General features: G+C 34.3%; 1 protein-coding gene across 4 annotated transcripts in view; it reads right to left on the bottom strand.

Moving 5' to 3' along the window:
- Positions 1-15759, bottom strand: part of nrg2a (neuregulin 2a) — a 122033-nt gene that overhangs the window by 16958 nt on the left and 89316 nt on the right. For 3 of the 4 annotated variants that reach the window (XM_073824298.1, XM_073824299.1, XM_073824301.1), the window contains exons 5-6: positions 11228-11286; positions 3366-3389 (exon numbers count right to left, since the gene is read on the bottom strand). In XM_073824298.1, the coding sequence (XP_073680399.1) occupies positions 3366-3389; positions 11228-11286 (83 nt within the window). Of the gene's footprint in view, positions 1-3365; positions 3390-11227; positions 11287-11614; positions 11692-15759 lie in introns of all 4 variants that reach the window. The other variant, XM_073824300.1, reaches the window with a different exon arrangement.

Genomic DNA, 15759 nt, shown 5'->3' with positions numbered 1-15759 from the left:
GATCAGCTGTACAATAAAAGACCATCTGGAAAAGGTACAGCTGGTCATGATCAGATTTTATGTAAACGTCCTGTGAACGCTTTGTACAGCTGTACAATCCCTGATGTCAAAAAATTATACGGCAGAAATAATTTATTGAGTATTTTTTTGTAAACATATATTTCAAATGCATAACATTTGACTAGTTTTAAGTTTTAACCCAACTAAATATTTTAAAAATACAAAACTGATAATTCTTTTTTTTTTTGGAGGGCAAAATCCTAAAAGTGCATGTGTAAGAGAACGAACACGTTGATCCAACGTGATCCGAGGCTTTCCAAGGTATAACATAATTAGATTGAATGTTAGTGCTTCTCCAGTATACATAAATTCACTTGAAGCTACACGCTTGTTATGTTTACCGTTCGGTAAATACCAGGTTGGTGTGTAAAACTGACGGAGGTTTACACAAATCACCCCCGCATAATGCTAACTCCTTGAGAGCCTGTGACTAGCTGCGTGCACTTGAAGAAATCTGTGTACATCTTCATGTTGATGACAAAAACCTGACTCATTTGCCGACTTTTTATGTCGTTCCAACCAATTCAACTAAATATATGGTTGTCAAAAGTCTTACGTAAAAGTCGAACTAACTACGCACGTTGTTAAATGCTCACAGTAAAACTGTTTCTGGCAACATTTCTGGGGCTGTGAGAAAATGTATGGATCATTTTAAAAAGGTAAAACATAGTGAGCTGACGGCAACTTTCTAGGGGTTGATGAAACTGCACGCAAATCCAATTTAGTTGTCAAAACTGATCTTTCGGACATTTTCAAGGGACACAATTTGATTTGTTTGTTCTGATAGTTAAGTGAATAAAAGGTGTATGTGCAAGCGTCGCTATAGACTATGCTGTAGGGATTTTGGGTAAAAGTAAAAGTCTGGTACATTAATGGCACAAAGGGGAGATTTTATACACCTTTTAAGGGTTGTTGGAATTGATTAATTTAATAAGAAATATATGAAATTCATACATATAATGACTTGACTAAAAGTCACTTTTTTATGTTAAGCCTCTTTTAATTTTTTCATAATAATATAATGAAATACAATGAGGAAAAAAAGTCATTTAAAACATAAAAAATAAACATTGTTTTTATTATTATTATTATTATTAAATACATTAATTAATATTAATAAATATATATTATTTTGATTTTTTCAAAGCTCCAGTGAATATTGTGCAATTTGTATGATATTACATAAAATCCATCTTACTGAATGACAGAAATAAATCAAATAAAATAAAACATTTGAAATGTCAAATTTCTGAATTAAAACTAATTTTGGTATTACCTTTAATAAAGTCAGAAATGTTCTGATTATGATATCATGGTATACTGTATAATGAGGAAAAAAGCCTAAACAAAAAAAATTAAACCTTATTTTTTAAAATATATTTTTATATAACTTTAATATATACTTTAATAAGCTCCAGTGAATATTGTGCAATTTGTAAGATGTTACATATGAGTCATGTTACTGAACACAGAAAAAATAAAATAAAAATAAAATAAGACATTTAAAAATTGATTTCTAATTTCTGAATTAAAAATAATTGTGACGTTGCCTTTATGTGAAATGTCCTGAAAATGATACAATAATATATATTAGGAAAAAAGCCTAAACAAAATAATAACATTTTTAAACTATTACTATGATTGTTTAAAAAAAAGTATATATATTTGAAATCTGATAAAATATATATATTACCTTTAATAAAGTCAGAAATATCCTGATTATGATATAATAATATATTGAGGGAAGAAACCTAAACAAAAGAACAAAATAAAAAAAAATCCAACCTTATTTTTTAAAATATATATGTAATGTTACTGGAATATTACTAAATGACAGAATAAAAAAAATAATAAATTTTTGAAATACAAATAAATAATTTAAATCTTTTAATAATTTCTAATTTCTAAACTGAAACTATTACATTTAATAAAGTCAGAAATGTTCTGATTATGATATAATGATATATAATGATGAAAAAGCCTTAATTAAAGATCATTTAAAAAATGAAACCTTATTTAAAAAATATATATTTTTAAATAACTTAAAATAAAATAAAATAAAATAAAATAAAACATTTGAAGTCTGATTTCTAATTCCTAAATTAAAACAAATTTTGATATTGTCTTTAATGAAGTCAGAAATGTCTTTATTATGGTATAATGATACATAATGATGGGAAAGCCTAAACAAAAGGACAACATTAAAAAAAAATAACCTTATTTAAAAAAAAAAAAATTATATATATTTTTTAATCTCCAGTAAATATTACATAATGACAGAAAAGTCATGTTACTGAATGACAGAAAAAATAAATAAAAAATAAATAAATAAAACATTTGAAATCTTATTTCTGAAATAAAACTAATTTTGATATTACCTAAAGTCAAAAAATGTCCTGAGAATGATATAATGATATATAATAAAGGAAAAAGCCTAAATGAAAGAACATTTGTAAAAAATAATTAAACCTAATTTTTTTCAATATATTTTTAAATAACCTAAAAATATATAGCATTTAGATTTTTTTTAGCTTCTGTCAATATTATGCAATTTGTATGATGTTACATTTGTGTCATGTTAACGAATGAAAAAAAATTGAAATTTGATTTCTAATTTCTGAATTAAAACTCATTTTTATATTACTTAATAAACTAAGAAATGTCCTGATAATGACATATAATATATATAATAATATATATATATATAATAAAATATACTTAAAAAAAAAAAAAAAAAAAAAAAATATATATATATATATATATATATATATATATATATATATATATATATATATATATATATGTATATTTTAAATTACATTTTAAATATATTTTATTTAGATTTTTTTTAAATGCTCCAATGAATTTTGTGCAATTTGTATGATGTTACATATGAGTCATGTTACAGGATGACAATTTTAACCTGATTTGATCATTCAGACTAAAACACATTCCATAAACAGATTTTAATCGGGTCTTTAGACCACATATGGATGTTTATAAACATCTGACTTCATGTTGTTTTTTTCCGAAACGAATTTGAGTTGGATCCGATTCTGTCTGCCTGTCTGAACAAAGCCTTAAAACCCCACTGTGCCGAGACGAGGGCTGCAGATAATGATTCCCATGCTGACTCTCAGAAAGAGGGGCTACCATACAGAGCTACGGCTGATTGACAGATTTATTTGTTAATCAATTGGTTCATTTGCTTTAGAGTCCATCAGAGAGAGGCTACGGAGGTGTGTCAAATGAAATGAGAGCTACACAGTTCAATCTGGAAATCGGAATGAAGGATCGGTCCATACCCATAAATTCAATCCCAAGAGACTCTGCCAGTGCAAAGAGTTGATAATGAAGAGCAAAACAAAAACAGAGAGAGAGAGAGAGAGAGAGAGAGAGAGAGAGAGAGAGGAAAACAAGATTTAAGAGACAGATATCCCACCATACACAGGAACACATTATGAAAGTCACATTGTGGACACGTCATGCAGATACTATATAATGTGAAAGAGAATACGTGGTTAGATCATGCAGGTTAAAGCATGTCTGAAATTCAGACAAACCTGGATTAATGGGTAAGAGATGATTATAATTGCGAGTGATAAAGAAGAATTATAATTAAAATCATCAAACTCGCATCTAACACCACACTAGTAGTTTATCTCGGTATTTATTGCATGGATTAGGATCTGAGATTTTAAAAACGAGCAGCTATGTTAGTAGATTTGATTTTATGAATTAATGCCATTGTGGGGCAAAGTTAATTCTATGGGAGTTATTTCAACTCTATCATTAATGTAATTATTGTTAAACTACAAACAAAACAGCAAGTATGCAAGAATGCAAGTCATTAAACTACACAGTTCAAATATCTCTGATGTGTCTTACCTGTGGGGCACACAGACAGCCGATATTATAATACATTTTGGTCCATTTTTATGTTAATTGTTAATGACAAGATGCTATTTACACTCTAGGGTGTGTATATTAGTATTAGTAAACATGCGCTATGTAACAAATATTATGGCTAGATGATGCAATTTAGGTATTGTTATATTTATATATGGTTTGAGTGTCCATTTGGATAAAACACGCAGTCTTTAAATGTGGAGCTGTGAGTGTCATAACTGGTGGTATGCTGTAGCTGATAATGCTATCAAAATATGTTCTTACATAAAGGGCCCTGGGATCAGGATAATTAGATTATTTGAATTAATGGATGAGCGACGAGCGCTTTTCTGGCCAGCTCACGTGCCTAATATTAGCTGGAGGAAATTCCCACTGTTGTCATGACAACGGAATTTCACAGGCCTGATAGAGGTGGAAGAGATGAGCAATCCTCAGGTAGAGATACTGCTTTTAAAAATACTTTAGTTCATTTGTTAAAGGGATAGTTCACCCAAAAATGAAAATGTTGTCAGAGGTTTGGTCAACCAAAATTTCATTAGTCGCTTAGGGTGTGTTCACACTTGTCATGTTTGGTTTGATTAAAGCAAACTCTGCTGCGATCCATCTTTTTAGAGGTCTTGTTCCGCTTGTTTGTTGCACACCAGGATTCGGATACCAGCGTTCACACTTCCAAACAAACTCTGGTGTGGTTCGAATGAAATATGAACACAACACGGACCAAATACTTCTAAACGAACCAAAAACAGGAAGTAATGACAAGGTGCGATGCTATGCGATATGATTTCACAAAGGGAACAAGCGGTGTATCCAAACCAAAATGAGCAGAGGGCAAACGTGGAGCAACGAGTAGGTAAAGTGCCTTTTATGAGCTTTTTGTGAGTTCACAGGTGGTGAAAATAAAATCATATACATGTAATAATAAGTGTGCTTAGTCCAGAAGACGGCATTTGGTGTATCTGACTTAAAATGGTGCTGAGCAGACCGATTATTGAATGGGTACTTTGATGTCATACACCCGCAGCACCACTTTAAGTCGAGCGCAACTTTTCAGTTTGTTTAGAGTGTTTGCTGAGTTCGGTCACGTAATATACGTCATTCAACCTCAGGTTGTGAACGTATCACTATGCCTTTAGATTTGGTATCTTTAGGGCAGACCAGGACCAAATGTATCATTTTCCTTTTTGGTCTGGACCAAATGAAGCAAACGAACCGAACTACACCCTTAGTCGCAGAAAAAAAAAATCCACAGGAAGTGGAACCATAACAGCTGGTCTATGTGGTAATATAGTACATCAGGCTCAGGCTCACCTATCATTCATCGACCTCAAATATTCCTTTTTTATCTGAAAGATGTATTTAGTGACAACTTTACTGTACAAGGCCATTCAATCTAATGGTAACCTAGAAAAATGTACGCTATTCAAGATTCTGTGCAGAGTGTGGAAGCTGAACAGTAGCGCGCTCACTGCATGACAGATGAAGGCGCCGATGTGGTCACTTGCTCTATTTTTCGTCATGAGGATAAGAGTAATACATATTTTAAATCTGTAAAGACTCTACGTTTATTTGTGTGCACTCAGAATAATAACGAAACGTTGCACAAAATTGTAAAATAATGAAAGCAATCAGGACGCGCTTTCTGCCCTCTCTGTCTCGTCTAGGAGCGTGAAACTTTAAAACTGTGTATACTTGCCATACAGACATGAAAAATATGTCTATAGAGAGTGAAATGTCTTATTTCAAATGAACCAATTCAAATAGAAAACAAATATTCTCAGATTATGTAAACACGCATATAGGCGCATCACTACTGCGGAGATGACGAGTCAGTGAAAAAAAGCACTTTTTTGATAAATTATTAAAACGTTAATACAGTCTCTTTGCTGTTTTTTTTTTTTTTTTTTTGCTGTTTTTGTGGCAAGCTTTTTTGCGTGCTCTTGAGTGGAATTAAAGGCTCATTATTGGTTTATTAATAAACATGCAAATAATAGTCGACTAATGCCTTAAAATGAACCAGAAAAATATTTAGTCGAGGACAGTCCTATTAATTACTCACCCACATGTTGTTCCAAACCCATAAGACCTTCATTCATCTTCAGAACACAAATGAAGATATTGTTTAAGAAAACCAAGAGCTTTCTGACCTTGCAACTGAAACGTTCAAGGCCCAGAAAGGTAGTAAGAACATTGTTAAAATAGTTCATGTGACATCAGCGGTTCAACCTCAATGTTATGAAGCTATCAGAATACTTTTAAGTGTGAAAAGAAAACAAAAATAGTGACTATCCTTTTAACAAAATGTCTTCAATGCATGTTCATGAAAATACCATGACGTATGCATGTGGCTTTGACATAGAGCGTCCATCTCTCTTAGTTCACCATCTGTATATTCTGGTTCAAAAGGCTGGGCAAAAAATTGCAAGTCATCCTCTCTGTCGAAATCTTCAGACATGTTTATGAAGACTGTTTTATGTACAGAGTACGTCTTCCTCTGCTTCAGTGTTGCCAAGTCTACGGTTTTCCAGTGGAATTGGGCTACCACGGTTTGTTTTTTATGTCCAGAGGTTGAAGCAACCCCAATAACAGATATTTAGCCCATGGAAAGGGAATTTTACTAGAACTACTTAGTAGTAACTGGGTGGGTTTTGTTGTAAAAACCTGGCAACCCTGTTCTGCAAGGTGCAGCGCATCCAGGTTCTACGTCGTGGTGCGTCATGGTACTTTCTTGAACGTGTGTCGAGGAGTGAAGAAATTGTTGAATAAAGGTTGTTTTTTTTTGCGCACAAATAGAATTCTTGGGGCTTCATAACATTACAGTTCAACCACTGATGTCACATGGACTATTTTAACAATGTCCTTACCACCGTTCTGGGTCTTGAACTTAGTAGTTGCGTTGCTGTCTATGCAGGGTCAGAAAGCTCTCGGATTTCATCAAAACTATCTTCATTTCTGTTCCGAAGATGAACAAAGGTCTTACGGGTTTGGAACGACATGACAGTGAATAATTAATAACAGAATTTTCATTTTTGGGTGAACTATCCCTTTAAAATAAATTAAACTTCTACAGCATTTAGTTATCTCAGTTAATGTTAATATCTACGATCTAAATGTTTTTAAGATCGAAAGTTGTATCTGTTAATGCACATTAATGCACTGTGAACTAACACGAATGTGAACATCATTAACTAACATCAACATCATTATTTTCGGAGCTCAGCTGCCAATGTCCAAATTCATGTTAGTATAGTAAAAAGCAGCTTTTTTCTTCAAAATTTCTCATTTTATGTTCAAAAGTACAATTTTTCCACAGTATCAGCACATTGAATTTATACAGATTTACAATAAAATAAGTAAATAAGATAAACGAATACATTTTTAAATAAATTTCTGTCAGTTTTTCTAGGGCCTGCAGTTTGAAAGCCCCTGGGCTGTTGCAGTTTTAGCTTTCTACTATGACTCTAATTGGTCGAGCGATTACAATTCTCTCAACAGCGAGTTGAACAGAAAGTGACAGAAAATCACTTTCTCTTGGAGACGACAGCTCTGAGGACACGTCTGTCCTCATGCGCAACCTGCACACTGGGAATTACAGCTGGGTTTTGCATGTAGAAATGACATCTCGTCAGATGTTCTTTGTTGCGTTGTAATATTCTAAAATGGGGGACACCTTCATTTCTCTCTTATTCACTCCAAAGCCATTTTTTCCTCAAGCTGCTTGTATCTACACGCACCTATTGTGCTACATTTCTAGTATTTACATTTCCTCAGGTCTAAAAGCCTCAGTACCTGCACTGTTTCAACGTCTTATGTTGACAGACACTTATTTCCAGACCTCCCAAAATGAACAGCGCTACAAATGCGGAAAGGAAGCCTGACTGTTGACAGTGGAAAAGCTAACAATCCACGCATGCAAAGACTTGATCCACTGTCCTGATATAGGTTCGGGTCGATAAATCATGACATAACATGACACAGGTTATAGCACATGTGTCGTATTATAATCTTTCTTGTTTTGCACCACTTTGAGTGTTTTTAAAAACACCTCATAAATTATTCCTTTTATACGGCGAGGAAATCTATTCCGGTCTACACGCAACCGAACGCGCCATTTCCGTCCACGGGTAGTTTTGTTAACATCAATCTTTCGTGTTCTACCTCCTGTCTTTTTATTAACTAATAAATATATGTTGAGATTAAGTCGATGGTAAAATGTAAACAGCAGCAGCATAGCAACGCTGTCTGGAGCACAAAGGCCTGATTATACGCACTATGCGGACACAAGCGGGAGCCAATAGCTCACAGGCATGAGCTGTCAGGTGTAGTGATCCCTGTGCCTCCCTCTAATCTAGGTGTTATTCTGCAGTTGATGGACATGTGCGCTGGAGACGCCGATCTGTAGCCTTATACGGTTAAAATGTGTCACCTCGGGGAAGTGGAGCTGTTTAATTTCACAGCATAATTAAGGGGTGGATTCTTGAACTGTGGGGTGTGCTGGGGATTTGCGAAAGGATTGTGCGAGGGAAACAATGGCTTGTTTTACACTGCACGCACTTGAGAAACTACAGAACAGTGCATTGTGTGTAAATTACTACAACTGATAAAACAAACAGGGTGAATATTTGGAAGCCCATTGCCGCCACTGAATAAAAAATAAAAAAGGTAATTGCGACTTTTTATCTCATAACAAAAACTGCGAGGTTAGATTTCAAAACTGACTTTTTTCCTCAGAATTGCATGATACATAATATTGAGTTTTTTTCTTACAATTGTGAGTTTATATCTCACAATTCTGACATTTGTCTGGCAGAACTGTAAGATATAAACTTGCAATTGCGAGTTATAAAGTCCAAATTGCATGATATAAACTTATAATTGTGACTTTTTTTTAATTGCATGATAGAAACTCGCAATTGTGAGTTATATAGTCAGAACTGCATAATATAAACTCATAATTGTCACTTTTTTTTAATTGCATGATAGAAACTCGCAATTGCGAGGTTAAATTTCACAACTGACTTTTTTCTCAGAATTGCGTGATACAAACTCATAATTTGTATCACAAAGAGTTTTTTTTTTCTCTTACAATTGTGAGATTATATCTCACAATTCTGACATTTTTTGCAGAACTGTAAGATATAAACTTGCAATTGGGAGTTATAAAGTCCGAATTGCATGATATAAACTTGTAATTCTGACTTTTTTTCAGAATTGCATGATAGAAACTTGCAATTACAAGTTATAAAATCAGAATTGCATGGTATAAACTTGCAATTGTGAGTTATAAAGTCCCAGTTTTGAGAAATTAAGTTAGAATTGCAAGATGTAAACTCACAATTGTGACTTTTTTTTTCTCAGAACTTCATAAGACGTAATTGCGATTTAATAAGTCAGAATTATGAAATATAAATTCGCAATTCTGAGAACATACTGGCCTTTCTTCCCCTCAAAATTGGACGTAATGGACAATTGCAAGATATAATTGTCAGAATTTTGAGGAAAAAGTCAGTATTGCACAATTTTATCTTGCAATTCTGACTTTATAACTCACAGTTGCGAGTTTATATTTGACAGTTCTGAGAAAAGAAAAGTACAAATTGTGAGATACAAACTCACATTTGTGAGAAAAAAGGCAGAATGGCAAGGTAAAAATCAGAATTGCTAGATACAAACTTGCATTTGCGAGAAAAAAGTCAGAATTTCAATTCTGTGATTTTTATCTCGCAATTCTGACTTTATAACTTGCAATTCTGAGTTTATATCTCACAAATCTGAGCAAAAAAGTCAAATTTTTGTGATACAAACTTGCATTTGCGAGAAAAAAAGTTAGAATCGCAATTCTGCAATTTTAACTCGCAATTGGGAGTTTATTTAAGAAATCGCAATAACCTTTTTTTTTACGTATTTGTGTATTTTATGATTTTTTTATGTATGTCGAACTCTTAATCAAATAGGCTGTAAAAGTTTGAAACTAATTACAAAATGACAGAAATCAGTCATTTGCATTACGTAGAAAATGATTTGAATATAGTTTGGTAGAAAAATGATTTACATAATTATTTGGAAGATGCTTTTATGCAAAGCAACTTTGCATTCAGGAATACAGTTTTACAGGTCATATACTTCCTGAAAAATCGAACCCAGGACCTTGGTGTTGCTATTGTTAAGCTCCACTGGTTGAACTAGCATGAATATTTAAAGTCAGGCTGATAACTATTTTTTACATTTTGGCTGATAACTGCAAAAAGCAACTTCATTTAGCATTTTCATGTATAAAGACTGATTTAAACAGTGATTTTTTATATATATATTATTATTATTCGTATTGTTTTTGGAGCTCAGCTGCCGATGTCCACATTCATGCTAATATGGTACAAAGCAGCTTGGACATTCCTCAAAATTTCTCATTTAAAGTAAGCGAACTATTCCACACAACAGCTTCAAAATCCAAAAATGACAAAAACATTGCAAATTACATTTAAAATAAAATAAGTAAATAAATAAACAAATAAATAGTTTTTAGTTTTGGACGATAACTATTGAAGCCAGTTTCCGCCACTGAATAAAAAAAAAAAAAAAGGTTATTCTGACTGATTCTGTACAGTTTTGACTTTTCATCTCGGAATTGCGAGTTTATATCTCACAATTCTGACATTATAACTCGCAATTATAACTCGATGTAATATAATATAATATAACTCGCAGTTGCGAGAAAAAAGAGATAACTGATAAATGGCTGACATTCAAATTCTAAAATACACTAAATGGACATTTTTTTGGACATTTGTAATAAAAATGAAAAATTAGTTCACATTTTGTGATCACTACTTGGCAGTTTTTATATTTTAATAATTATTAGTTCACCATTCACTTGTTTGTAGCATTATTTTCTAGTTCTATAGCATGTGTTTAATGTTAAATGTTAATAATATTTCTGTTGTATATGTTAAAGTACGATGCAGCATTGAATTAGGGTTTTTTACTGTCATTATGATTATAACTAAATTACGGTTAAATTTATTAAAGAACATGCATACATACTTGAAAACATGCATCACTGATCATGTTACGAAATAATGTAATGAATCGATCAACCAATGATGCAGGGAGTAAATAACACATTAGACCAAATAAAATTCATTAATTGTTAAAAAACTGATTTTGTTAGAACAATAAGTAGATTATTAACCATTCCACATCTTCAGTTTCAGCATGCAAACAAGACAGACAGACAGATAGACAGAAGAAGAAATGGACATACGGTAGAAACTGGCCATAACGTAGGTTTGACAGCGATCACCAGTAAAGTCATTTGGACACCTGATGGAAGGAGACAAAACCATAGAAAGAAGAGAGAGGGAGAGAGGAAGAGAGTGTCGAGCAGAGAGAAAAGATGCAAGAGAAAGAGAAGAGGGTGAAAGCAAAAGAGAGAGAGAGGGGAAAAAGAAAGCAGAGAGAACATTAGGACAACAGCACAATTATGTACAGCAGAAGCAGAGGATCCCACTGGAGGCACCACTGTGTCTATTTCAGGACAGACTTAAGCCAGCAAGCCTTGGGAGGTGGAAGGAGGTAAGGGAGAGACAACAGTGGTAACCCAGTGACAGACGGTCCTCTGTTTGCGGCTGTGCATTTCAAGTCAACATACTTTTATTAGGTTTGGGCATGTATAACTTCAGGGGCTCTGTCTGCAAGCACCGCTGGCCGAAGTATCCGTCCGGACATCTGGGGGAAGGAGAGGTGGAAAAGATGACAAACAGATAAACACCAAACACACACACACACACACACACACACACACACACACACACACACACACACACACACACACACACACACACACACACACACACACACACACACACACACACACACACACACACACACACACACACACACTCATCATACACAGAGGATATTATGCACAGCGAGCTCAGAAACACAGCCACACAATCATTCGAATGTCCATCCAATAGTCATATTGCTCCAGCCCCGTCCACGACTGCAGACGGACTGTCCCGTATTTGCATATTTCCACCCTCAGCCAGTTGTACACTGTCTGACATTTTCTCCACGCTCGAGCAACTGTAGCGACAACAATGTCTCGTAAGCAATGCTGGTGTTTTGTAGTTGGATGTAAAAGTGAACATGAGAGCCTTCATTTTCTCCCGACATCAGAGCCACTGAAGTTGATTAGTATTGTTTTTGATGGTAACATGCCACTAAATACACAAAAAAGCAGAGCTACATTTGACAATGTAAAAGTTTTGTTTTATACAACCATTGAGGGATTTGAAGTATCTTGCAGAGATTTAATGAAGATCCTAAAGAATCATACCAACTTGGAAAATGGCCATTTGATGTCACCTTTAAAACACTACTTTGATGTTGCCTTTAAACCGCTACTACCATAGTTTAGAGTCTCTCATTCTAACTGTCATTCAAAACTGCATTTATTTGATCAAAAATACAATAAAAACTAAAAATAAAAATATTGTTGCAATTAAAAAACGTTTTCTTTTTGAATATATTTTAAAATGTAAAGTATTCCTGTGATGGCAAAGCTGATTTTTTTATTTTTTAGAATTATTAGCAAAGTTAAAAACAGTTGCTTGAGTTTTTTTTAGGATTCTTTGACAAAATTTCTTGAACTGCCCACTGTTCTTCAGAAAAATCCTTCAGGTCCCAAAAAATTCTTTGGTTTTTCAGCATTTTTTTGTATTTGAACCTTTTCCAACAATGGCTGTATGATTTTGACATTCATCTTTTCACACTGAGGACAACTGAGGGACTCATATGCAACTATTACAGAAGGTTCAAACACGTACTAATGCTTCAAAAGGAAACAAGATGCATTAAGAGATGGGGGAGAAAACTTTTGAAAACTTTAGAATTTGAAGATCAGGGTAAATTTAACTTATTTTGTCTTCTGGGAAACATGTAAGTATCTTCTTTAGCTTCTGAAGAGCAGTACTAAATGAAAAAAAAAATATATATATATATATATATATATATATTTAGGCAAAATATGAAAAATTTAGGCTACACATCTCCATTCTGTTCAAAAGTTTTCACCCCCCATGCATCAGTGAGTGTTTAAACCTTCTGTAACAGTTGTATATGAGACCCGCAGTTGTCCCTTCGTGTAAAAAAATATCACTGTTGGAAAAAGTTCAAATACATAAATATAAAGATTTTTCTGAAGAACAGCAGGCAGTTTAACTTTTCAGGACAAACAAGGGATTCAAGCGTATGTAAACTTTTGAACAGGGTCATTTATTTTTATTTAACTATTATTTTCTCTTATGGACCATATGTAAATGTCTTTTATGTTAAATATCTTATTCAGGTCAGTATTAAATAAAAAAATAACATGCATTTTGCAGATTCTGCAAGGCTTATGCAAACTTTTGACTTCAACTGTGTGTGAAAACTGAAACTGAAAATTATTTTCCATTTAGTCCAGTGTACAGGCCAGAATGAACCAACCATATTTTCTGCAAACCCAAACAGCTGAAGCTGTATCTCAGCCTATAAGCAGCACATCTCTAATATGGTCGCCTGATTATGACATGGCTCTCATTCATGGATTTGATTGGCCAATTATGCTTATTCATGTTACTCCAGTAAACAAATTACGGCTCATCAGTGCGTAATGAGCGATACGGCGGTAATGTTTTCACAGCGTTAATTCCTCTAACTCGGTAACTGCTCTAGTCAGCTATCACTGATGAATGGCCACCTTCAATTTCCAGGACAAACAGAAAGCGTTATCTTCTGTCACCAGCTCATCTGCTGAACGCCATATTCCTGCGCTTCCCCGCCAGAGTTAGACAGCCAGAGTGAATCGTAGCTCAAATTTATTTCGTTTTCCAGTAAAAAGACCAATTACTTAATCAGCAAAACTGTGTATAAAACTTTGTTTTCAAAGACCACATCTAGCTTCAGTCTTGCTTCACAACATTTAGTGAGATTTATGTTTAAAGCAGTACATAGCGAATGCGCATGCATACAAGGCCCCTGTAAAAGTCTAAAAAAGCTCTTATGCTTGGCTTTTGAAGTAGGATGTGAGGCATTATGCATGACACAATACATGCAGCACACACACGAAGCCATCGCTGAGTTTATAGACTGTAAAATGAGCCAAGGTTCAGGCCGTAACCTCTTCACTGCACTGGCACATGGTAAAACACGCCAGTGTTAACTACACAGACCCTGGGAATTACAGAGAGACGGTGAGAGACCGCAAGCTGTTGTAGTCTTCAGGGGAACACAGGAGGGAGAAAAGCTGGGGTACGTTACCCCTGCACTGGAGCGCAGACATGCTTTAAGTAACATGTACGCCGCTGAGGGGGTCAGAGGTCATGGAAACAATGTTATCCTGCTGGAGAGCGCCAGAGGGATGGAGAGACGTGTGCGCACACGTGTGTCTCTCAAGTTAGGTCCTCTGGGATTTCAACTCCTTAACTTCATTCATTCCTTTCTCCAAATGAAGAACAGATCCTGTTATGTCTGTCTATGTTCATTGTTTGCCTAAAGCGTACAGTTTCAGACTTGTCCTTGTGTCTTTACCTTGAAGAAACGCACTGTGATGTAGTGATTTTTTCAGGTTGGTTGAAGTGTAGCTTCCCTAGTTAAAAAAAAACTATGCTATTATTTATTTAAAATACATTTATTTAATACTAGGTATACTTTAAATCCATAATTATATGTATTAACATATTACTTAAGACTTACTGATATACAATTATAATTTAACTTTATTTAGAGTATTTCAGCTTATCTGCCGTTTCAGCTTATTTTTCAATCTTTGAGCGCTTTCATTGTGAGTAATATTTTTCATGGGATTCGTACCCAAGCATTCCGCATCCTAAGTCCAATTCTGTGCCGGCTGAGCTAATGAGCAAGCTTGTTATGTCTGAAAGGCGAAACATATAGAGCAGTAATCATAACTTTGTACGTAAACACAGTGTTAATTTCTGTCCGAAACTGTAGTGATATGTACCTACTGGTACGTATTTTACATCTTGCAAAAGTTCCAACAGGTACGATTTTATCATGAGATCAGATAGGGTGGTGCAGTTCAAGTGCATTAATTATATATTAATATTTACAGTCATAGACACCTGCTCCGTTCTCCCAGATACTTTATTTCTCATGCATATTTGCATCATTCTCTTTTCTTCACATGCTGTCTGTTTCCTCCAGTCTTTCCCCTTTCCCAACCCCTGAGTGCATCCTCCTCAGCTCTGGACATGCATTTTTCATTCACTCTCTTTCCCTGTCTCTCTCTTTCTCTGTCTCTCTCACTGGCAGCAGAAGCCGATAGACTCTGTTTAATGAAAATCTACAAAGGCAGTGAGAGAGAAATAGAAAGAGCTCATTTTTGCCAGAACTGGGCTGTAGAAGTAAACCTGAAGAAGATAAACATCATGATATTCCAAACAAGCAAAGACGTCAGAAACACAGATACCAGTTCCAAGAATCCAGCTCCAGGTGGCCAAACCGTATATATATATCACACAACACAGCACAAGCACTGAAGCAGAACCATTACCACACTGGAAAGATTCAACATGGCAAAGAGCCACACAGTGCAGAAACGACCAGAAAATACATGGCTTTGTACATCTTTGTAGTTAAAAGACAGCAATGTATCATTATCATCATTATCAAAATACAAGATGAAATTACTTAAAGGAGTAGTTCACTTTCAGAACAAAAATTTACAGATAATTTACTCCTAACCCCTTGTCATCCAAGATGTTTTCTTTCTTCAGTCATAAAGAAATG

This window comes from Garra rufa, chromosome 19 (assembly GCF_049309525.1).
Source record: "Garra rufa chromosome 19, GarRuf1.0, whole genome shotgun sequence".
NCBI lineage: Eukaryota > Metazoa > Chordata > Actinopteri > Cypriniformes > Cyprinidae > Garra > Garra rufa.
Note: the sequence above shows the minus strand (reverse complement) of the source record. Positions and strands in the feature narration are given on the sequence as shown.